The sequence below is a fragment of the Cetorhinus maximus genome, chromosome 21 (genome assembly GCF_964194155.1).
Source record: "Cetorhinus maximus chromosome 21, sCetMax3.hap1.1, whole genome shotgun sequence".
Taxonomy (NCBI): domain Eukaryota; kingdom Metazoa; phylum Chordata; class Chondrichthyes; order Lamniformes; family Cetorhinidae; genus Cetorhinus; species Cetorhinus maximus.
Window position 1 is genome coordinate 65,343,767 of NC_135899.1, and position 24,948 is coordinate 65,368,714.

The window sequence follows — 24,948 nt, forward strand, 5'->3', positions numbered from 1 at the left end:
GAAAATAGACTGGGCATATTTTAAGTTGCATGGGTACTGTAGTAACTGTAGCTTTAAGACTTATTGTACTGTGTAGTACCACATGACAGTGTGAACGAATCAGCCCTAAGCGCAGGGAACCTTAGGGGTGGAGTTTGTGTCTAGTTGTGGATCCTGATGGAAGCTTGTAAATGCTGCTGAAGCCCTGTAAATAAAGTTCACTGTTTCTTATGAGAAACCTATCTGGAAAATCAAGTCTACAACAACTGGCGACAAGGATAATTTGGCTCCGGCGCTGTCCCTCACCCAGTGATTGTGTGTACCTTGTTTTAAACAGAAGAAAGGGAAAATATACTCACCAGGTATGCCACTTTTTTACAGGATTGACCTCTTCAACTCATCCACAGAGCGTTGGAATCAATATATAAGTAAAGAAAATAACAGTGGAGGAAAAAAGGAAAGTAATTCTCCTAAGCGTCTGTGGGAGCAAAACTTATAATTTAATCCGTAGTTTGGTGGCCCCGAAAGCTCTTGATTTGAAGACCTTCAGCAAATTGGTAGACCTTATAAAGGGTCATTTTCAACCCAAACCCTCCGTAATCATGCAAAGGTTCAGATTTAATTTGAGAGTAAGAGCCCCGGGGGAGACGATAGAACATACGTAGCAAAGTTGAAACAGCTAACTGAACATTGTGACTTCAGGGAGACACTAAACGATATGTTAAGGGATCATTTGGTCTGCGGTGTGCACGATGATGTCATTTAACGATGGTTATTAGATGAAGTAAACATCAATTTTGAAATAGCATTGGAAATAGCGCTTGCAATGGAAAGTGCCATGCAGGATTCGCAGGGTGTACAAAATGGCACTGTTTTCCAGTTGGGGTGGGAACAGACCACCGGGTGTGACGCGAAAACCAGGGAGTCAGCCGCAAAGCGGGAGACAGTGCCTGTTACCCGAAAATTTTAAAAATCTACAGGAGACAGTTCAGCAGCAAATCTGAAAATGAATTGTTACGGATATGGAAGTATGCATATCCCTGAAACTTGCTGTTTTAAAGAGGTGGATTGCTATTATTGTCATAAAAGAGGGCACATACTGAAGCAACATAAAGCAAGATTGAGACAGACTCCCAGGCAGCAAACTAAACTGATCAAAGTGCATAATGTGGAAGAACCAGAAACTACTAATTCTGATGCTTATTCTCTATTTAAAAAGAAAGTAGGGAAAACAGAGCCAATCACTGTTACTCTGCAGGTCAATGGAAAACCTTTGATTATGGAAGTGGATACCGGTGCATCAACCACTGTGGTGGGGGAGCACACATCCAAATATTTAAATAAGGGTACTCAATAATTGAATATGGAGCAGACTTCAGCCAAATTGAAAATGTATACTGGTGAAGCCAAACAAGTGAAAGGTATTACCACTGTACCGGTTTATTACAAGCACCAGACAGCATAGCTCCCTGTGATTGTAGTGGAAGGTGAAAGACCAAGCCTTCTAAGTCGTCATTGGCTAAAAGAAATTAAACTAAATTGGTCTGAAATTTTCCAGCTGAGAGCTGGAGGACTGCCAGAGCTGCTAAAGAAATATGACAAAGTCTTTTGAGAGGAACTGGAGAAAATCAAGGGCCTGCAGGCCAAGATCCATGTTGACTCTGAAGCAACTCCTCAGTTTTTTTAAAGCCAGGCCTGTGCCTTATGTCCTGAGAGAGAAGGTTGACACCTAATTAAACCATTTAGAGAAGCTGGGTATTATTCAGCTGGTTCAAGTTTCAGAATGGGCAGTACCCATAATCCCTGTCTTGAAACCAGATCAGACCATCCATATCTGTGGGGATTATAAGATAACAGTTAACAAGGCTGCCAAGTTGGACAAGTTTTCTATCCCCAGGATCAAGGATCTGTATGCCTAATTAGCAGGAGGGAGAACTTGCACTAAATTAGATATGAGTCACGCACATCAGCGGGTGGAACTGGATGATACATCCATAGGATTTGTAACCATAAACACGCACAAAGAGTTGTATCAATACATGCGCCTGCCTTTTGGTGTTTCTTCGGCCTGCTCAATTTTCCAGAGGATGATGGAGAGCTTGCTGCAAGGACTACCTCAAGTCATGGTCTACCTGGACAACGTCCTAATAACAGGGTTAACAGAAGCAGAACACTTGGCTAACTTGGGAGAAGTCTGAAAATGATTATTGGAAGCAAAAGTGCGCTTGAAAAAGGAAAAGTGTACCTTTCAGGCAAGTGAAGTCGTTTACTTGGGACACCAACTAAAGTTGTGGAGCTACGACATTCCACCCAGGTCAGGAAACCACCTGAGAGACTGAACTTATAATTCATACCGGAGTATGTATTTGTAATGTCATGAATGTAGTTCTTGTAAATACAAATTGCAAAAAAAAATTTAAAGGGGGAGGAATGTAGTAACTGTAGCTTTAAGGAATATAGTGGCTGTAGCTTTAAGGCTATTTGTACTGTGTTGCATCATGTGATAGTGTGACCGAATCAGCCCTTAGCGCGGGGAACCTTAGGGGTGGAGTTTGTGTCTAGTTGTGGATCCTGATGGAAGCATGTAAGTGCTGCTGAAGCCCTGTAAATAAAGTTCACTGTTTCTTATGAGAAACCTGTCTAGAAAATCAAGTCCAGAACAGGTACACAACTGAGCTCTGCATAAACACAGCCAGCAGAAGAAAAAGGCTAAAATACACAAAAGCGGATTTTGCAGTAGTGGTGCGTTTAGGGGCGGTAAGTGCTGAAGGAATAAGATTTACTTTGTAGCAGACTCTAGGGGGCAAGTCCAACCATCACCAACACCATGCCCCCCAAGTAAAGTTTTAAATTTTGACACTTTATTTCGTACATCTTCTAGCTGTTTGGAACCTATTTTAACTGCATTTCAAAGCAAAAACCATTTTTCTGGAAGAGCTGGAGGTACTTTACATTTATAAATAGAAGTGGATTAATTATTTATTGAGCTTTCTCTTCTTTCATTTGTCCATGTTCATGGCATTTATTGCCCATCCCTAACTGGCCATGATGGTGGTGAGCAGCCTTCTTGAACCTCAAAGTCCACGTGGTGTTGTAGTACTGTTTGGGAGGAGTTGCAGGATTTTGACTCACGGACAGTGAAGGAACAACAGTACAGTTCCAAGTCAGATGGTGTGTTACTTGAAGGGGAATTTGCAGGTGGTGGTGTTCCTATGCATCTGCTGCCCCTGTTCATACTGGTGGTAAAGGTCGCTGGTTCGAGAGCTGCTTTTGAAGGGGCCTCAGCGAGTTGCTGCAGTGTATCTTGTAAATGGTACATACTCCAGCCACTGTGCACCAGTTGTGGAGGAAGTGAATGTTCATGGTGATGGATAGGATGCCATGCTGGGATCTGAATATTGAAGGGTCTTTGATATTTTGGAAAGACAGGGAGCCAGGAAAAGGTGGTAGGGTAGCTCTGTTAATTAAGGATTACATTAGTGCAGTAGTGAAAGACAACCTCGAAAGAGCAAGGTGTGGAATCAGTTTGTGTAGAGACAAGAAATACAGAAGGTAAGAGGTCCCTTGCAAAAGTAGTTTCTATGCCCTCTAACAATAGTTACATGGTAGGACAGAGGATACAGGAAGAAATAAATGGGGCATGTAAGAAAGGTACTGCAATAATCATGGGTGACTTTAATGTAGATTGCACTCCTGGGTGTACTTTAATGTCCGTGTAGATTGGCGAACCAGATTAGCAAAGGTAGCCTGGAAAATGAATTCATAGAGTATATTCAGGACAATTTCTTACAGCAGTACATTCTAGAGCCAACCAGGGAGCAGGCTATTCTAGACATGGTAATGTGCGATGGGACAGGATTAATCAATAACCTCATAATAAAGGAGCCTCTAGGCGACAGCAATCAAAACATGATAGAATTTCAGATTCAGTTTGAAGGTGAGAAGTGTGGGTCAAAGATTAGTGTTTTAAACCTAAATAAAGGCAATTATAAGGGTATTAAGGCAAAGTTGTCTCAAGTGAACTGGGAGCTAGGTTAAAAGGTAGGACAGTAGAGATGCAGTGGCAGATTTTGAAGGAGATAGTTAGTAACTCCGAGCAAAGATTTATCCCAGTGAGAAAGAAATTCACTTTCTTTGAGAAGGATACATCTTCCATTTCTAAATAAGGAAGTAAAGGATGGTATCAAATTGAAAGAAACACTATACAATTCTACGGCCTGGAACTCTGGATTATTAGCCCACTGACACTATCTCCTGAGATATTAAGGTACATAGATAGGTTAAGTGTGTAGGCAATTAGATGGAGTGTAATGTGGAAAAATGTGAACTGTCTACTTTGGCAGGAAGAATAGAAAAGCAGCATTCTATTTAACTTGAGAGAGAGTGCAGATCTAGGTGATACAGAGGGAGCTGGGCATCCTGGTACACAAAGCACAACAAGTTAGGCCGTTGGCCTAGGGTGCCATGGCTGGCGGGGGAGACAATATGGCAAGAAGGCCAAGAGTCGGTTTCACACAGGTGCGAAAGCACAGCAGGATCATCCATGGAACACCAAATCCACTGCTGCTGGAGGCCGGCAGAACCAACTTTGCATCCTGTTAATGGGATGTAACTTAAGTCCCGACCGGAATCACCCCCCGCACGCCAGATTTACCGTTACGCCGGCGGGAAAACACACCGGCCCAGAACATGTCTGGACAGATGTGATGTGCAAAAGTCAGGACTTACCAATAGGGCCTTGCTCAGATCGCGGACATCTGAGGAGGAGAAGATGCTGGAGCCCGACAGCTACCGGTCCCTGGAGGAACACATGCATCACACGCTGAGTGGATCCTCATGGACTTGGCTTTGCCGCGAAGCAGCCCACAGAAGGTGGGAGGTCTCCATTGATGTCTCAGGTTTGCTTCAGAACATCATGGTCTTGGCCATGGGCTGCTACAGATGATCAGCAAAGGGGGTTGGAGAGGAAGGTCCAGCTGTGAGGAAGGTGTACCGGGGGGAAGGTAGGGATAGGGGAGGAGAGATTATGGGGGGTGGAGGGTGCAATGAGGGAGAATGTGGAAGTGGGGAGGAAGGTGTAAGGGAAGGAGTTTGGTGGGGGGTTGAAAGGAGTTCAGAGCAGGAAAGAGTTCAGGGTGGGGGAAGGGTGGGGGAGGGAGTAAGGGTTGGGAAATGTCCAGGTGAATGTGCAAAGGAGGTGTCCATGGAGTCCCTCCTGGGGAGCACAATGGGGGTGGGCGTGGTAGGAGGGAATGGTGAGTATGAGAGGGGGCAGAGTGAACCAGAAGGGTGGGAGGATGAGAGTGTGACAGTACCAGTAGGAGGCACAGTGAGGGTGGTTGGTAGAGACTCAAAGGCAGATACGGACCCTGAGGGCGGGAAGGCGGAGGTCGGGGAGGTCAATGTGGGTGGGGCTGGGATTCTCAGGATGGTAGGGAATGTGCTCATTCATCTGGACATCCCGGAAAGAAAAAGGTTCAGGTTGGTAGGTGATGGTGGGGAGGTGAAAGGTGATGCTGTGGGGTGGGGGGTCACCAGTGATGAGGGAAAGGACATGGATGACTGGGGGAGGGGAAAGGACCAGAGAGCTCACAACAAGCTTGACTACGACCGTGGTTTTCAAATCCAAAGTGAGCGGAGCCTCGTGCTGGACGGGCGGAGGTGGGAGTACATTCAGTGGGTGGGTGGAGATGCCGGTCAGCTCTGATGGACAACTGAAAGGGAACCCCAGCAGGCATCACTGAAAATGTTCAGGACATTGAGATGAGCGTGAATCAGGAAAGCTCCGCGTGTGTGGGAGAATACTTACATGAGGCTCCAAAAGGCCCTGCCACACACACACTTCTCCATCCGGAATCACTTGTGGTCTGATTGCAAGCAGCTGAACTGCTAGTTGTCGGGAGGGGAGGGGGTGCGGTGCAGGGGGGAACTCGTGAAGTCTGTAAATGAAGCTGAAAGACAACAGTACACATTATTCAGTGAAAGCGAATATATTTTCACACTATAAAGTGACAAAATGTGTTCACCCAGGCAGCCACTTGTGATCAGAATTTCTTAACTTTTCTAGGCCTACCGCTTCTTCTAGGTGCTGCCCTGACATCCGCAGGAGGGTGGAGACCCCTATGCAATGGTTGACCTGTTGCCTCTGATGACTTCGGCATGCGTCGTCTGGAGGACCAAGGCTTTCAGGGCCCCGGTTTGCTTTGGCTGTCTTCCTGTGGCCCAGCGGCTCCCTCTGCGGTGACAGAGGATGAGGTTGAGGGGGTCACAGGCGGAGGGGACTGGAAGGGAGAGGACAGCCTCTGAGATTCCTGAGTGGATGACCCAGGGGTGTCCATCTGCCGCTCCTCCTCCAATCAGGTGCCCATGGGCCCCGGCCTGACTCCTTGAGGAGAAGGAGCACCTTGAGGGATGTTGAGGTGCCCTGTTTCCTTCTCTCGTTGCCACTGCAGGGACTCACCTATGGCTACCACAATGGAGTGCAGCTCTGCATGCATCTCTGCGTTCTGCTGGACCAGGGTCTCTATGGCATCTGCCATCCTTCCCATGGAGAACTCCATATGTTCACATGTGGGCACCACTTTATCAGAGAGCAGGCAGACAAACTCTTCTGACTCACATGCCACTCTGTTTCCCCCGTCTTCTGCTGACTCTCCACGATGAGTTGGAAGGCCGAATGCATAGACTCATCATCGGACTCATACATCACAGATGCTTCTTCCCCCCGCAGTCCTCCGAGTGCCGGGGAGCTCGGCTGAACCTGCCTCCTCCTACTGTGGACACGTGTCCATGCGGTGACCACCAGGTTGTGAACCCAAGCCTGTTATAGATCTAGGTCTCACCGAGGTGTGTGTCTCTGCGCTGGTGGAGGGTTTGGGTTAGCGCTGTGATGGGTCTTCCAGGATGCTTATTTCCAGCTCTTCAATGGAGGAGGTGTCCTCTTGGCTGGAGGTGAGGACCTGGATGGAGCTGAGGGACTGGCTGGCTGAGGGTGTAGGTCACTTGTCAGAGCTCCCTGTGATCCAAAGTAGAGATAACTACTGTGTGGCAGCACAGTCAAAAGCAGGAGAGAGAGCATTCACAGTTGCGTTGAGAGAGGGATGATGGGATGCAGGATCCTTACAAGTGTGTTCGCCGCCAACTTCACCTTCGCCATAGACACGATTCACATCCTCACCAGTGAGCATGATGGCACATTCCTCAAAGTGAGTGAGGGGTCTAATGTGGGCCACTCCACTCCCAGTCTGGGACCTCTCCCTGCTGATGTGAGCCAGGTTCTCCTGCATGGAAACAGATGGAGAGAGTGTGAGCAGGACACATGGCAGTGCATGGTATGTTTGTGTGGTGAGCGGAGCCATGGACAGGATGAGGACGTGAGCTCCAGAGGGTATGAGCCTGATGGAGATGTGAGGGTGTGTGTGAGAGTTAGTGGTGTTATCCCTTAAGGTGTGAAATCCCTGTGGATGTGTGTTGGGTTTGTGAGTGTGAGTTGAGAGTGATGAGATGGTTGACTTATCCTGGTGGAACAGATGAGATCATTCATCCTCTTCCCGCACTGGATGGTTGATCTCCTCTGTGATCCAGTGGCGCTGACCATCACTGCCACCGCCTCCCAGGCCGGATGGTGACTCTGTTGGACCTCCTGCAGCCAGGGCAGGAGTAGAGGACATCACATTGGCCTTCCACTATCTCCAGCAGGCACCCCAGAGAGGCGACATTAAATATGGGGGCTGCCGTCTTCTTTGCTATCGGGGCCATCTGTTGCCTGGAGCAGTCCTGGTCTGAAGACATGAAGTAGGCTGCACTCTAGTGGATTTTAAATATGGCGCTCGGAGCGAGGAAGCACTGAGCTCACAGCTTGGCCAGCAAATCCCAGCCCACCTGCCAGCGATCCAGCGTGTTCCCCGAGAATGCATAATTAATGAGGCGGACGTGTTGGGAATGGGATGATATGGCATGAAAAGCCGCCATCGTGGCCGGGGGGGGGAGGGGTAAAACATCCTTTTTCCCGCTCGCTACCACACTTTGTGCAAATCTCGGTCGATTCCACCCTTAGTTTGCAGGTACAGCATGTGATTAGGAAGGCAAATGTAATGTTGATGTTTATTGCAAGGGGAATGGAATATAAAAGTTGGGACATTTTACCACAGCTGTTCAGGGCCTTGGTGAGACCACATCTCGAGTACTGAGTACAGTTTTGGTCTCATTGTTTGTAAAACGATATAATTGTGTTAGAAGCAGTTCGGAGAAGGTTCACTCGACTCACTCATGGGATTATCTTATGAAGAAAGGTTGAACTAGTTGGGCCTATTCCCATTGGAGTTTAGAAGCATGGCAGGTGATCTTATTGAAACATAAGATCCTGAGGGGATTTGATAGGGTGGATACTGGGAGGATGTTTCCTCCTGTGTGGGCGACTAGAACTAGGGGACACAGTTTAAAAATGAGAGGTCTCCCTTTTAAGGTAGAGATGAGGAGTGATGTTTTCTCTCAGAGGGTCATTAGTCTATGGAATTCTCTTCTCCAAAAAACAGTGGAGTTGGGTCATGGAATATATTCAGGGCTCAGTTAGCTTTATTTTTAATACACAAGGGAGTTAAGGGTTATGGGGTGGTGTGGGTGGGAGAGACAGAAAGTAGAATTGAGACCACAATCAGATCAGCCATGATCTTATCGAATGGCGGAGAAGGCTCAAATAGCTTACTCCTGGTCCTAAGTCCTATGTTCCTATTTGCTCTCAAAGAAAATAAATGTTCCTAAGAGATATGTCTTGTTATGTTTCTTCAAGGAAATTGAAATACATTTTAGTAGCTTATTTGTTATATAAGTTGTTTAAGGGCAAACTTTAAATAAACACACCTGGCAGCTTGACTTCAAAACCATCGGTTGGCCTTAAAACCTTGCTACCTAACCTTGGTGTGCAACCAATAGTGGGAGAAAGCTGTGCCTGTGTTCTGATGAAAGTTCACAGAGCTGAAATGTTAACTCTGTTTTTCTCTCCACAAATGCTGCCTGACCAGCTGAGTGTTTCCAGCCTTTTCTGTTTTTATTTCAGATTTCCTGCATCCACAGTGTTTTGCTTTTGTATTGGCTGATTGATTGATTGATTTCAACAGCAACTGATCTCGTTGGTACATATTGCTGGCCGCCTATCCAGAGAGAGGGAGAAGGTGATTTTGGATTTCTATTAGCAACTTCCAATTCCAGTGAAAGAAGGTTTTACTTTTGCAATGCTGACCAACTGGCACGTGGGTTGAAATGCTAATGGTCATCATCAATACTAACAGAACAGCTCAAAAGTGACAACGTAATGAATCCTGGGGCTAATGCTGATACCTGCCTGATACCCATTACGTCCACTGTTACTGTAGTAACCACCAGAAGGTCAACATTCCAGAGCAACCACTGCAAAACTAGCACTCCGAAGTTCTGTGGTTAGCAGTTCCCATCAACACAACCGCACTGCCATTGTCATCTTAAAATGAACTCAGTAAATTACTGTTTGCGCAATAGGTTTTATTAAGCCTGTCTCTACAAGGGCTGAGTTTTGTTTTTCACATTACAATTGCCACTTTGTTCCCCAACCCAAGGAATGCATTGACTCAACATTCTGGGTAAAACAGTTTTCATAATTTCATTAAAAACTGAGGTTACCGTGGCCATGGTGCATACTCCCCTTAACCTCCAGGGAAACAAAGCAACACTTCAATAGTGCTTCATGAGGAGAAACATCTTGCAATAGAATCTACTGCAATAGGACCCACTGTACTGCTGAAGAAGAGAGAGGAGTTTTTTCTTTAACTCATTTCGTTTGGAATGAAAGCAGCCAGGTAAACAGGTGAACAAAGCCCAGAAACCACATTAGAACCGAAGTGAATTTGCAAACAGCAAGAAGCTTTGACTCCCCTTCATTTTGAATATTTGTAAGGCACATGTATCAACTTACTGATATTGTCACATGTGCTGTATGATTTATTACAAGCGCTTGTCTAGAAATTACCACCATTGGTTTCAACAAACAAATGTTTATCACGCTCACAATATATTCCTCTTTTCTCCATTTTAGTGGAAGGGTTAGCCCTTAAGATAAACAGGATGGCTCCTCAGTTAAAACAACAAACAGAAGAATATTTTGCAAATGTTTTGAGTATTCGTTGAGCAATTTCAACAACTGTATTTTCTGAATAATTGACTTTAGCATTGCAGAATTTAAACTTTAAGCAATGCTATGCCATTAAAAAAGAGATTCACCTTCAGCCTTTGCATCTCAACATCAAGCCTAACATGACCACTGCAAACGTTTTACTCACATTTCTTCCTTCTCCCATTAGCATGTCTCATACTTTTTTTTGATTTGTTCAAGGGATATGGGCATTGCTGGCACACCCAGCAGTTATTGCCCATACCAGTTGCCCTTGAGAAGGTCTTGAGTCACCTGCTTAGACGACTTGGATGAGCACAAAGGGAGAACAAAGTAAATTCTAAAACACCTTGTAATAGTGAATGCAGTCAGTCCTATTGTTTTGCTTAATCTTCAATTTAAGAGAAGATTCCGCCATAATTTATTTTTATTATTTAAAACAGCAAATTGACCCAATCGTCAAATCCTTATGAAATGTTTTGACAATCTGTAGACAGTCAGTAAAGTGTTTGTCTCCTGCCCCACTGTGGCCATTATCAGGTACTGTTCAACCCCTTTCATTCACTGTCTGATATTTGGTGTATGTTATTATTTTTTGGAAGGATTTGACCCTGCATCAATATGAGCATTGACTTAGTCAAATGAAATTTAAACAAAAATATAAGCTTTCAAAATCCTGACAACTGATTCAATGGTTATAATGAAGGGAACCTATTTCTATTATAAAGGAATGACTTAAAAGTTAAACCAAAGAAAGAGCTTATATTTACATTTAGTACCTTTCACATCCTCAAGGACATCCCTTTGTACTTCGCAGTCACTGAATTATTTTTGAAGCATAATCACTGCTGTTTTCTTGACACACATGACCCCCAGTACGCACACAGCCTAAGGTCTTCCTACAAAAGATAGTAAGAATGCACAGACCTGCTCCACGTTTCAGGTTTCTACAGCATTATCTGCATTTGTGCAGAGTACAATTCAACAGGCACTTCAAAGTCTACTTATTCCATTCTACTTGATGCATAAGTATATTTAGGCTGAGTTTCCACTTTTAGTGCAATCGGGAAATTACGCCCTAAATGTGCTTAGTTCAAGTTTCTGCTAAAGTTAATTTGCATAATCAAAGGTCTTCAATGAAGCTGCATGGTAATGGCAGCATTTAGAGCAAAATCATATTTTTCCATTTGAATGTATTCCTTGATTTATTTAAGAGCAATAACCAGGTGCACTTTTATTAATTCAGCTAAAAGTAGGTTTAACACTAAAAATAGGCATCTCAGTAAGGATGTTCAGTCCTCCACCCATAATTAATTTGATTTAAAATGACTGAAAATGTCTTTTCAAAATATGCTGAACATTTTAATGGTTTAACTGGCGCTAGTCAGTTTCTTAGTAAATTACATATTTTTTGACATGAGAAACCTTTTAAAGGACGCCTACCAGTGCGGAAGAAAATTGATGCAATTTTAAGAGTCTTCTCACACCAGCTAAATCGAGAGGATCTCACAATTTTAACCTGGCTTTAGTGAGAGCAGCCTGATTCAGGATGCTCAACCCTATGAGGAACAGGTCACAGGAAGCACAGATGTAAGTGGCTTTGGTTGTAACTTAACGTTGAAAGTTCTCTGATATTTTGCAATGGTTTGGCCAATTGTACTTGGATTTCACAGATATTCCTAGAGTCATGGGAGGACCCACAGAAGACAGTGAAGTCACTTACAGCTTGAACATACTCAAATAATGAGGAGCCTACCACTATGCCATAATAAATTAGCTAAACCTCTACCCCCATTTTCTTTTCCCAGGCAATTACCATACACAAGAAATTCTCACAGCTAGTAAAATGGTTTCATGCAAAGAGAAAAATTTTCATATTTAAAGCAAGAGATATGTACGAAATATGGCAACAGTTGCTTTGAATGTTCCATGTGAAACCACACCTCATTGATTTATGTAACTAGTATAGTGCTACATTTAGAAGGGAAATAAATCAAACCCAGGTCATTACAATTCCATTAGCCTTACATCAATAGCAAGAACAATACTGAAACTATATTACAGAATAGGTTGGAGGGGTGTCTGTATATTAATAGCTTTATAACTGATGGTCGGTGCAGATTTAGATAGTATGGGTCATGCTTTGTCAAATCTCCTTGACTTCTTTGAGAATGTTAAAAGTAGCACCCAATGATGCCAGAAAACGCATGACAAAGTCTTACATGAAATAACCAGAATGTTGGAATCCAAGAGGGGACAATTCCAAATAAGTGAAAGGTATTTGTCAAATGCAGTCAGGGGCTTTGGCAAACAGCTCCACTCTGATCCCTGTTTCTTTCTAGGCTTGGTTGCCGGGGACAGATTGGTCAGCATCTGAGGAGAGCGGGGTTGATGCTTTGGGGGAATACAGTTCTGATGAGGGTGGGGGTCTCTGCACCCTAGGGTGTTGACCTGTTCTCCCTTTTTTATTTTCACGATACGCCTGGGGCAGGGTTTTCCCTTCCTGAAGTGGGGCAAATGGCAAACCCATGTCAGAGGGGGGGAGGGGGGGTTGCAAATCAGTTGGGCAGATCCCAGAAGTGCAAGTCCTGCCCCCATTCGCATCGCAGGCGATTTTGATCAGGGCAGGATAAGGGGACACATCGTGAGCCCGCATGCAGTAGTTGCATCCTTGCCGGCTTCATTGCAGGAATGGACATCTTAGACCCCCCCCCCACAATTTCAATGAAGTCCGACCAAATTCTGAAGGTAAAGTGATTCACGTCAGCTCACAAATGTCGTGAACCATGGGGGATCTCTAGTCTGGAGTCAGGGGAATCCTGTGACAAGTAAATTCAAGAGGTGTTGACAACTACACATGTCATAATGTAATGCTGTACAATAAGTTAAATATATTTTTAATGCAGTGATGGATGATGGGCCTTTGTTCTTAAAAGGCAAGTGACCATTAAATTGACCAGCATTGTGAAAGCAGAAAAGTATTCAGGTGCTTTAGAATACATTATCCACTTGATAAAAAGCTCTTCTGCAATGAACAATATTAAAATTCAGATTTGACTGTGTTGATTGTCCTCTATGCTTCAATCTTTTCATTTAATTTCAGTTCAGACATCTGTTTGACTGCTTCAAAGCTTGAACAAATAGCTGAGATATTTGAATGACTTCAGAGACATTAATGTATTCAGCTTTGGAGGTTTTGTTGATACAGCAGGTGCAATGAAATTTCATGGTGAATGCTTGGCTGAACTCCAATCTCACAAATGGATTCAGCTCAACGGGGGTTGTTGACACAGCTGTCAAGGGGGATTGTGAGTTTATTTATATTGAGCGTTTTATGAGCTCCAAAGAAGATAATGCATTTTTGGAGTGGGATTTTCAATGCCTGTTTGTTTATTTTGACAGTTTTATGAGCTCTTAAGAAGATAGTATTTTTGAAGTTGCTTTTGAATAGTTTATTTTGATAGTTCTGTGAACACCTCAAAGACTTCCCAATGCTATTATAGGGCTCATCAGTTATGTACATAGTGGACACTGGATGAGTCAGCATGGAGAGAATGAGAGGGTATGTGGGGTCATAGAGGTATGGGGGGGATATGGGGGTGAGTGGGGATAAGGCATCATGAGGGAGAGTGAGGGGTGAGGATGAGTGTGTTTTTCCAGAATTGCTTTGTTCTCATTCGGAACTGCTGCAACATTTACACTTATAGATCCTCCAACTTATCCCATTTTCTGTTTGCTCAATGGATAAGGTGAGCCGGTTAGCTCAGTTAACTGGCTGGCTAGTGTATTGTTCAGGATAAGACCAACAGTGCAGGTGTGATTCCTGTGTTGACTGAGGTAGATTTCGGACCTGCCTCCTTGCCCTACCCCTGGATATATGAAGGCAATGGCAATCCCCACTGCCAAGAAAATGACTCAGGGTGAAGCATCAGATCACAATGAGCCAAGAACCTCTCTTTGGGCAGAGCACAAATGAATGAACCAGGTCCAGAATATTTTTCAAAGTCCAGGACGGAAATTCAAATTAATCAAATGTAAATGTTAACATATAAAAATGCCTTCACTCAGAGGTTTTGGAATAATGTGTGACAATGAATTCAAAAGATATTAGAGGAATTCGAGATGCACCTAGCTACTAGGTTGCCAGTTGAAATATTAAGAATAATATTAAGAAGTGGGACGGCCGAAACTCCTAGGCTTACTCTGACTCTTCCTATTGACTTTGCCCCAGGCTGCGCTGTGCAAGCTGAGCATGGCCTGCAGTGCGCAGCCGCGCTCTAGCTCTAGGGGGCAGCAGACCTCCACCGATGACGGCGGAACGTAAAGGTCGTAAACTTTGCGGCTCTTTTACGGCAGGCCGGAAAGTGAAGCAGTTGAAGGGCAGAAAACGTTTGGGAGGTGAGAGGCGAACCGGGGCGGTTGAGTAGAGTTAGCCCCTCCTTGCGGGCCCGGGCTTTTCAATAGAAACAGCTTCCCGGCCTTTAGAGGCTCCCGTTGAGTTTATGGGGTGAGGGAGGCTTGTGAAGGTGGGAATGTGGCAGGTTTGTGGAGAGTGAGCCGTTTGGGAACATCACCACCTGGAGGTTCCCCTCCAAGTCACTCACTATCCTGATTTGGGAATATATCCCAAGGTCAAAATCCTTCACTGTCACTGGGTCAAAATCCTTCACTGTCGCTGGGTCAAAAATCCTGGAACTCCCTCCCCAACAGCACTGTGGATGTACCTACACCACATGGACTGCAGCGGCTCAAGAAGGCAACTCAGCACCACCTTCTGAAGGGCAACTAGGGATGGGCAATAAATGCTGGCCCAGCCAGCAAAGCCCACATCCCGTGAAAGAACAAAAACATTGGGGGTTCACTAGTACAGGAGGGAATTTTCAATACACTTGATTTGGAAAGGCGAAGGGAGTGAGGATGGGGGGGTGGGGCGGGTGGTGTTGTCTGGTTAAATGAAGATTTTTTAAATCAATTTGCTGAAGGACAGGGATGAACGAGTTATATCTCTGCATATTAAAATAATCTAGAAAGGAAATAGTGGGGCACTGAGTCCTAGAAACTATACACCACTTATTGAATTATTTGAAGTAGCAATAAAAAGAATAGTTAAGGGTAATGCAGTAAATGTGACACACTTGGATTTTCAAAAGGCCTTTGATAAGGTACCATGTAATAGACTCATGTCTGCAGCCAGAGTCCGTGGAGTCAGGGGACAAGTAGTAGTAAACTAATGAGGAAACAGAGGAGAGGTTAAAGGTATTTAATCAGACTGGCAGGGGATAGGAAATAGTATTCTACAGGGATTGGTGCTGGAACAGCTGTTCCCCATTTATGTAAACTATTTGGACTCTGGAATCAGAATTACAATTTCAAAATTTGCAGATGACACCAAATTGGGGCACTGGCTACTACAGAGGAAGGTTGTGATTGAATGCAACAAGATGTTAATAAACTTGTAGAATAGGTGTGTAGATTGCAAATAAATTTCAATGTGGATCAGCAGGGAATGTATTTTGGTAGAAAGAATATGAGCCAACACACTCCTGGGGAAATCAGAGTCAAAATAGGGTAGAGCAGCACAGAGATTTAGGAGTACCGATTCACAAATTGACCTTGTTAGCCTTAAGTGCTACTTTTAAGTGACTGGGCGACACATTTTCCCAATGACCCACTATGTAGGTATTATGTTGCTCTTAGAAACTCATCCAGCTCATCTTTGAGTATTTGTAGTAATTCAGCATTCACTGCATGTGCTACAACTTGTTCTGTAGATTAGTGATTCTGTGAAAACAAGTATCTCCTCAAATCTAACCTAGTTTTTTCTGCTTGTGCATCTTTTTATTTCCTCTGGTCTCCCTTATTGATACAATTTGTTTGGCATGTCCACTTAGACTAAGTCTCATCCTTTTATTATTTTAAAAGACTTCAATCAAATGCCCTCAAAATCTATATTTTTCTGGAGTAACAAAGCCCAGCTCTCTAAGTCTAGTCTTAGCACCTTTGAACAAAGTATTAATCTAGTGCCCCTCCACTGAACATTTTCCAGGGCCTCTAGCACCCAGCAAATGAGCGATCCTAATTGGGAAACAATATTCTAGTTGAGACCAAGGCCTTTTGTAGTGACAGAATAGTATTTGTTGTTTGACATTGTCTTGACGATATCTCTTTTGCAATAGCCTCATGAAATTAGTAATGGATCTTTAAGTGACTCACACCCAGATCCTTCTCCCACTCTGCATGGTGTAAACACATTGCTTGGAAATTCCCCTACCCACATGCGTAACACCACATTTATTTCTCTCAGTTAATTCCTGAATGTCCTGTATTTCCACTCTCAGCCATGCCGTTGATTGATCTCCAGGAAAAGATAGGTATCAATATTGACAAGTGGCTGCTGGTCCAAAGTGGTGTACAACCCAACGGACGTGCAGCTCGTTGCCATGTATTTGAGAAGGAGTGGATCGAATGTGCACATGGAATTGGGAAGACCAGAGCCATAAAGGAGTGTAAACTGGAACTGGACGATTTCCATGAATGTTTGCAGCGTCGGAAATTGGTGAGTAGCCAGATGCTGTGTGGTAGTGATGACATGCTGCCTTGTCACAAAGACTTCACTAAACTGTAACTGTGGGTATGAAATTTTCTTGCAATGTTGAAAAATGAACCTGTAGATTCAGCTCCTTAAACTTAGGTTGTGTGCCAAAAATTATTTAAAAGCACACACGGACTAGGCATTGGTTCCTGTAGTGGTGGAAATAATTTGAAATGTGAATATCACACTAACTTGGTTCAAGTACTAGTTTTTTGTTCCAGACTCTGCACTGATTTTGTACCCATTTGCTAAACACACATGACAATCCTGCAATGTTGTAAGGATGTTTCCCCATTGCCTGTAGCAGATTAGACCTCCGTGAACTCCAAGTGTTTTGCTTACATTGTTTCTGCATGTTGCTTTGTTCACAGCAAAAGAGGCTGCATGATATCAGAATGCAAAAGGAAAAGCTGATGAAGGAAGGCAAGTACACTCCTCCAGACCACCACACTGGCAATGAAGAGCAACGTCCATAGGTGCTGTCCTCGCTTCATCACATTGGCAAGAGCAAACACCAGTGCAGATCCTCCCAACAGTTGCAACTAAAGACTGAAATATTGCTGTTGGTCTGCTAAAGATTATCATGGAAGCTGGTGTGCCATATGTACTAGTTTAGTTATGGGTGTGGCCATTCACTGGCAATAAATCTGTAAATTTACCATCAGAGGATTAAATTCAAATTAATATAACACTTTGCTATCTGTGTTTTTAATTTGTTTAAAGATCCTGTAGCCTCAATCTTGTTTTGTTAGTACTGTCTCCTTGTATTGTTGGTAAAGTCTGGAAAATACACATTGTTAAACCTAACATGCCAGATCAGTGTGCATTGGCCTTGTTGCCTAGCCACTTAACTCCACCCCTCTTCCTGACCATAGTCTGAGATAGAACCAGACCGTTTCCACCTTGATATCTTAATTGATTGACCCTGAGCTGAGCTTCCACCCCTTATCCTGTCCATCACCAAGACCGTTTACTTCCACCTCTGTAACATTACCCATTCTGACCCTGCTTCAGTTCATCTACTTCTGAAACCTTCATCCCTATCTTTGTTACCTCTGGACTCAACTACTGCTATGCACTCCTGCCTGGCCTCCCACCTTGCACTCACTGTCAACTTGAACTCATCTGAAATTCATCCTAATTTCATGCCACGTCTCATTCATCTATCACTCAAATACTTGCAGACCCACGTTAGCTCCCTGCTCAGTAACAGCTCCATTTATTTTTTGAAAAATTCTCATCCGTGTTTTCAATTTCCTCCATGACCTTGCCCCTCCCTGTTTATAATCTCCAACGCTACAACTCTCTGAGTACTTTGAGCTCCTCCAATTCTGACCTCTTGCACATCCTGATTTCAATTGCTGTACTATTGATGATTCTGCTTTCAGCTGTCTAGGCCCAAAGCTCTGGAATTCCCTCCATAAACCCCCGCCTCATCACCCCTTAAAACCTGCCATTTTCACCAAATGTTTGATTGCCTGCCCCATTTCCTAATGTGACTCCATGTCAAATGTTTTTACTACATTAAAGGCACTATATAAATGCACATGAAGGTGTATTTCACTGGGTACAGTACAGTTCTCAGGATCATCTGGATGCCACTCATTCACTTGGCATATTGATGTGAGACTCTTGCCCCCTCCACATTTGAAGAGTTGGGCTGTTTGTTGGGAGTCACTCCAGCTCTATCTGTTTAGATTTGGGGGGTGGGGAGAGGGGCAGTGTCTTCCATCCCTTTAGTGACAACAGTTGGAACACACTGAGTGGTGATAATAGTAATGCTGGTCCTTATTTCAACCTATTCCGCAAAGCACTTGCTGGCATTTAATATGGGAACACCATGTGCCATGGATTTGTCATGTCACCAGCATCCTGAAAGTGCTGAATGTGGTGCAAGTGGAGCCATGTAAGGTTTTTAATGGTTGATCACTTTGAACAATAAATCTGCTTGAATTAACTTTTCAGTTTCTATTGAGGATTCTCCCTGGATCAGTTTCCCACGGACTGTATCCTTCAACTCCAAGAAGCAATTGCCTTTTTTACCATAAAGTCTGTGGAAAGAAACTTGACGGTCACTGATTCAGCGACAGTTACCCCTTCTGGTGATGGTGGTAGTGAGGAACATAACAGATGGCTCGAGTATATTTTCATTATAACAAAATAGACACAATTCAAATTCACTTTATAGGAGAATGAAAGTCAAGGACTAGTTATATAAAAATCAGTACAGTACTATATAATGCAGGAATCATTAACCAGTCAATTTCTTAAAAATACAATCATCATTTGAGCTGGATCAGAACTCATTGCTTTGCCCATCTTTTATGAGAACAGTATTTTTGTCGGGTGAACAGATGAACTAAAATAAAAGATAAAAGCAAAAAACTACGGATGCTGGAAATCCAAAACAAAAATAAAAATACTTGGAAAAACTCAGCAGGTCTGGCAGCATCTGCGGAGAGGAATACAGTTAACGTTTTGAGTCCGTATGACTCTTCAACAGAACTAAGTAAAAATAGAAAAGAGGTGAAATTTAAGGTGGGGGGTGGGACAGGTAGAGCTGGATAGAGGGCCAGTGATAGGTGGAGATAGCCAAAAGATGTCATAGACAAAAGGACAAAGAGGTGGTGATATTATCCAAGGAATGTGCTAATTAAGGGTAGAAAGCAGGACAAGCAAGGTACAGATAGCCCTAGTAGGGGTGGGGTGGGGGGAAGGGATCGAAATAGGCTAAAAGGTAGAGATAAAACAATGGATGGAAATACATTTAAAAATAATGATGAACTAAAATCATTGGCATTCTTATACTTTGAGCAATTTTTGCCCACTCCACCATCTTATCAATATCACAGCTTCATTTTCTCTTCCAAGGGCTTGAAGGATAGAAGGTTCATGGTTTCCTTTGATCTTGAATCATTGTTTGCTGATGAAATGTAAACAGAACAATGGCTGAAATACAGTAATGATCCTTGAATGCTCCAGTCTGAATTTACAAAGTACCGTTTCAGTAATTAGCCCACTCCAAGTGGGGAAGCTAATTAGTTGTCTGTTTGCATTTGCCTATCATTGTTCCAGCTGCCTTTATTATTGTAAAATGTGAGGTTGTGGTGGCTGACAGTCCCTGAACACTGTTTCAAAGCTGCAAGTTAATTGATTTTTTAAATGCATCTTGATTTTTTTTTTCAAAAAAACAGATTATTCAATTTGTAACTTTAATCTATAATCAGTGTTTTTTATTTCCAAAAATTAACAGTTTCTAAATAATGGATAATCTCCAAAGCATTTCTTTTATCTGCTGATCTCACATAGCATATAAACCGGTGGGGTTCTGTGGAAATGTAATTGTGGCAATTATCAACCAAATTTAATTTATTTTAGGTGTCTGCCATTATAAGAACCTTTCTTCTAATCCTCATTTCCTGTGGAGAGATGTTTCCTTGGGGCATTAATTGAAATTGGGAGCTTGCTATTAGATGGACTCATATTGTGTTACTCTCAGCACCGATACACTGAAACATCAGATCCCCCTGAGCCTTACTATGGGAAGCCTCAGTCACGAATTTTAAAAAAATGTTCCGATGCAGGTGGTGGTGGGTCCTCCCCTTGATCAGTTATAATCCTTTGTGGTGATAGTGATCCCATGATGCTAATTAAATAGAGAATTTTAACAACAGCGAAGGAGGGGTGATATATGAGCAAGTCCAGATGGTGTGTGGCTTGGATGACAACTTAAAAGGTGATCGAGTTTGCTGAATGCTCTGCTCTTGTCTTTCTTGGCAGTACAGGTCTTGGAAGGGAGATACACTGGGCAATTACAACAGTGCATCTTGTGATCGTACAAATTGTAGACACATTGTGCACGTGACGGAGGCAGTGGATGTTGGATCTGATGACTGCTGATTAATGCTACAGAGAAACCGGTTTCTGCCAGGAATTAAGGTTCTAAATGCAGAATCTTAGTTTTACAGATTTTATTATAAGAAAGATACAAACAACACACCGGGGATGCCAAGGCTGTAGAAGTCTTCGCAATGCAGATGTTGAGTTCAAACTGTAGGCAGGCTAACCCTCGTGTGTTTCACGATTTAAGATCAGCTAAAAAGGCCATTACGTCATGTCCTTTCCATGAAACTAACTTACTGCTGATTGAGAATAAGTCTTATTCTCTCAAAATAACAAAGACTGTCTTGTATCAGGAAGTAAAAGGTTTCACAACACAGTCTCAGAATATAACAGACTGCCTTATTTTTTTATATGTACAGAAAAAAGATATTTAGTCACTAACCAGATAGATGCATCCATGAAAGCTTCCAAATCTATCTTAGATGCAGATGCACACACCAGCCTTGCAGGTTAGTGTATTCCTGATATTCTTCAGATATAAGCTGTTTAAATACATCTCTGAAGAAGTTGCCTTTTACCCACAAAATTGAATCTTTATTTCACAATGGAACCTGAATACCAGTTTACCAAGCATTGCTTCTCCAACAATGACAGCTACCAATCAAATGAACTGCTCTTTGCTTGAATTGTATTGAGCGTATCGAGTGTTGTTGCAGCTGCACCCATTGGGCAATTGTTTCTTCATCACACTTGTTGGGTTCCTGTGACATGAAAAGAAATCAAACACTGTATATTCAAAATTTTATTCTTATTGCTATTTTTTAAAATGGATTTTCTGCTGAACTAAAAAGGATGGCTGCTACAAGTCACATGATCACAAGGTTGACTCACAACAAAGATGTACCCCAGTGAGGAAGTAGGATTCTAGGAAGGGGATAAACCAACCATGGTTAACCAAGGAAGTTAAGGATAGTATCAAATTGAAAGAAAAAACAAACCATGCAGCAAAGATTAGTAGTAAGCCAGAGAATTGGGAAAGTTTTAAAAACCAACAAAAGATGACCAAAAAGTAATAGAGGGAGAAAATAAATTTTGAGGGTAAACTAGAAAGTAATATAAAAACAGAGAGTAAGGTCTTCTTTAAATATATAAAAAGAAAGAGAGGCAAAGTGAACAAAGGCCCCTTAGAGAATGAGGCTGGGGAAATAATAATGGGAACCAGGAAATGGGGCAGAGAAGTTGAATAAATATTTTGCACCAGTCTTCACAGTAGAAGACACTAATAGCATTCCAAAAATACTAAATAATCAAGGGACAAAAGTGGGGAGGAAATAAATACCATAATTATCACTAGAGAAAAAGTGCTGGGGGTACTAATGGGGCTAAAGGCCGATAAGTCCTCTGGACCTGATGGGTTGCATCCTAGGATATTAAAGGAAGTAGCTGCAGAGATAGTGGATGCACTGGTAGTAATCTTCCAAGAACCCTTGGATTCTGGAAAAGTCCCAGAGGATTGGAAAACTGCTAATGTAACACCTTTATTCAAAAAGGGAGGGAGACAAAAAGCATGTAACTATAGGCCAGTTAGCGTAACATCTGTCATTGGGAAAATGTTAGGGTCTATTATAAAGGATTAAGTAGCAGAGCATTTAGAAATACAATATAATCAAGCAGAGTCAGCATGGCTTCATGAAGGGGAACTCATGCCTGACAAATTTATTAGAATTCTTTGAGGAGGTAACAAGCGGGATAGATAAAGGGGAACCAGTAAATGTAATATATTTGGATTTGCAAAAGGCATTCCATAAGGTACCACACATAATGCTACTGAATAAGATAAGAGTCCATGGTGTTGGGGCTAGTATATTGGCATGAATAGAGGATTGGCTAACTAATAGAAGACAGAGAGTTGGAATAAGGGGGGCATTTTCAGGATGGCAACTGTAACTAGTGGAGTGCCACAGGGATCAGTGCTGGGGCCCACAAATATTTACAATATATATTAATGACTTAGATAGGGAAAGTAAATGTACTATCACCAAGTTTGCGGATGACACAAAAATAGGTGGGAAGGCAAGTGGTGAGGATGACACAAAGAGTCTACAAAGGGATATAGACAGGTTAAATGAGTGGGCAAAAACATGGCAGATGGAATATAACGTGGGAAAATATGAGGTTATGCACTTTGGCAGGAAGAATAGAGGAGTTGAATATTTTTTAAATGGAGAAAGACTGCAGAAAGCTGCAGCACAGAGGGGTTTGGGGGTCCTTGTGTATGAATCACAAAAAGCTAGCAGACAAGTTCAGCAGGTAATAGGGAGGGCAAATGGAATGTTGGCCTTTATTTCAAAGGGAATGGAGTATAAAAATAGGGAAGTCTTGCTAAAACTATACAAGGCACTAGTTAGACCACACCTAGAATATTGTGAACAGTTTTGGTCCCCTTATCTAAGGAAAGATGTACTGGCATTGAAGGCAGTCCAGGGAAGATTCACTAGGTTGATCTCAGGTATGGAGGGATTTTCTTATGAGGAGAGGTTGAGTAGGTTGGGCCTGTACTCATTGGAGTTTAGAAGGATGAGAGGTGACATTATTTAACATATAAGATTCTTAGGGGGCTTGACAAGGTAGATGTTGAGAAGTTGTTTCCCCTTGTGGGAGAGTCTAGGACCAGAGGGTATAATCTCAGAGTAAGGGGTCGCCCATTTAAGACAGAGATGAGGAGGAATTTCTTCTCCCAGAGGCTAGTGAATCTGTGGAATTCTTTACCACAGAGGGCTGTAGAGGCTGGGTTGTTAAGTATATTCAAGGCTGAGGTAGACAGATTTTTAATCAGTAAGGGAATCAAGGGTTATGGGGACAAAGCAGGAAAGTGGAGTTGAGGATTATCAGGTCAGCCATGATCTCATTGAATGGCAGAGCAGACTCAATGGGCCGAATGGCCTACTTCTGCTCCTACGTCTTATGTTTGGCTATTTGTTCTGGGAGCCACCACCAGGAGTTACAAGAACAAAGGATTCCATTTGCCAACCAATCAGCGCTGTCTTCACATACAGTATAAATTGTTGTTTTCCCCTTATGTTGGTATTCTTGCAAAGTGTCCTGATGATTGCAAGATGGAAAGCTTTAACATGTCTCTTTTTTTAGCAATAGCAAAATAATTCTTCACTCAGTGTAATCTCATTGTACAGACCCCTTGTAATCAATGAAAGCAGAGGAAGTGCAGACGAACTGACTCCCCAACCAGAATTATCACATAAGAGAGAGATCAAAACTCATTATACTAGAAGAGATGCAAATAACTAAATGTCACTTAAGGAGGAACAATAGAATTCTGGCCAGAAGCACAGAAACTGATTATTAAGCTACAATTAACCATTAATGTGACATGTCACATGTCCCAAGCCTCTGGCCTTTTTGGACAGTTTTAACATTACATCTTTAGCATCCAACTGGTGAACCACAAAGAAACAGGCCTCCAAGCAGAACAACATCCTGCTCCTGAAGCCTGTCTTTGCTGGAAGATTTCTTACCATCGCCTTCAGAACCAACCAAGTCTCTGTGTAACTACTTTGTTTGCGGTATCAGCACCAACAGTAAAGCGAATTGTACAACGCCGGTCTTCAGTCAGCTGAACTTGAACTCCTACGTAAAAGAATTCTTCTTAGAACTCTGACTCTGGAAATCATGTGAACTAATGTTCATTTCTGTGGTTCTTGTATTGATGCTATCCATACCTGTAAAGCTCCTTTTTCTAATTGCCCCACCCCCACCCCAACACCGGCCCTCCCCCCCCCCGCCGTGTGTGTGTAGTGAAGTGGGAAGTTGCAAACACTCCCTCTCCGGATTTTGAATGTGAAACAAGTTAACCTTCAGAGTTAATCATAATGCAAGTTTGCTGTGGGTTATTAGTAAATTGGATCACAAAATCCGAGGGTTTGGGAAAACATGCCATCGCATACTTTAAAAATCATTCAAAACTCCTTCTGCTTATGGACAGGTGGTGAGAGGAATTAAGTGCAGTTTGCCTGACTCTCTCCTGTAACACACTCCTGACTTGATGGTAGATGGTAGAAAGGTTTTGATGGGGTCAGCAGGTGAATCACTCACCACAGGGTAGCCAATCTTTGCTCCTTGCAGCCATTGCGGCGTAATATCTAATTCAGCTAAGGCTGGTCAACATGATGTTGATGGTGGGAAACTTAACATTGCTGGTATCATTCTAGGTCAAGGGAGATGGCTCAGCCTTCTCTTGGACATGGCCATTACCTGCTACACGAATGTTACCTGCCATTTATCAGCCCAAGCCTGGGTATTACCCTAACTTGCTGTAAGATGGCATCGGCTGCTTTGTTACCAGAGGATTTGTGAATGGAGTTGAACAATGGAATTG

At 43.0% G+C, this 24,948-nt stretch overlaps 1 protein-coding gene across 2 annotated transcripts; it reads left to right on the plus strand.

Moving 5' to 3' along the window:
• The first annotated feature begins 163 nt into the window (after nt 1–163).
• Nucleotides 164–17,437, plus strand: ndufs5 (NADH:ubiquinone oxidoreductase subunit S5). 2 transcript variants are annotated; one of them, XM_078567029.1, is made up of 3 exons: nt 164–341; nt 16,459–16,676; nt 17,084–17,437. In XM_078567029.1, the coding sequence occupies exons 2-3, from the start codon at nt 16,461–16,463 to the stop codon at nt 17,186–17,188; spliced, it is 321 nt and encodes a 106-aa protein (XP_078423155.1). In that variant the 5' UTR covers nt 164–341; nt 16,459–16,460; the 3' UTR covers nt 17,189–17,437. The 2 variants fall into 2 exon arrangements, with proteins under 2 accessions (XP_078423155.1, XP_078423154.1); XM_078567028.1 differs by lacking the exon at nt 164–341 and adding an exon at nt 14,404–14,518.
• Nucleotides 17,438–24,948: the final 7,511 nt, after the last annotated feature.

Excerpts from the sequence above, each read along its gene's own strand:
- ndufs5 (XM_078567028.1), top strand. The coding sequence starts at position 14,428 with ATGACGGCGGAACGTAAAGGTCGTAAACTTTGCGGCTCTTTTACGGCA. Across the intron at positions 14,519-16,458 it reads GGGCAGAAAACGTTTGGGAG|CCATGCCGTTGATTGATCTC; the intron begins GTGAGAGGCGAA and ends TTCCACTCTCAG. Across the intron at positions 16,677-17,083 it reads GTTTGCAGCGTCGGAAATTG|CAAAAGAGGCTGCATGATAT; the intron begins GTGAGTAGCCAG and ends CTTTGTTCACAG.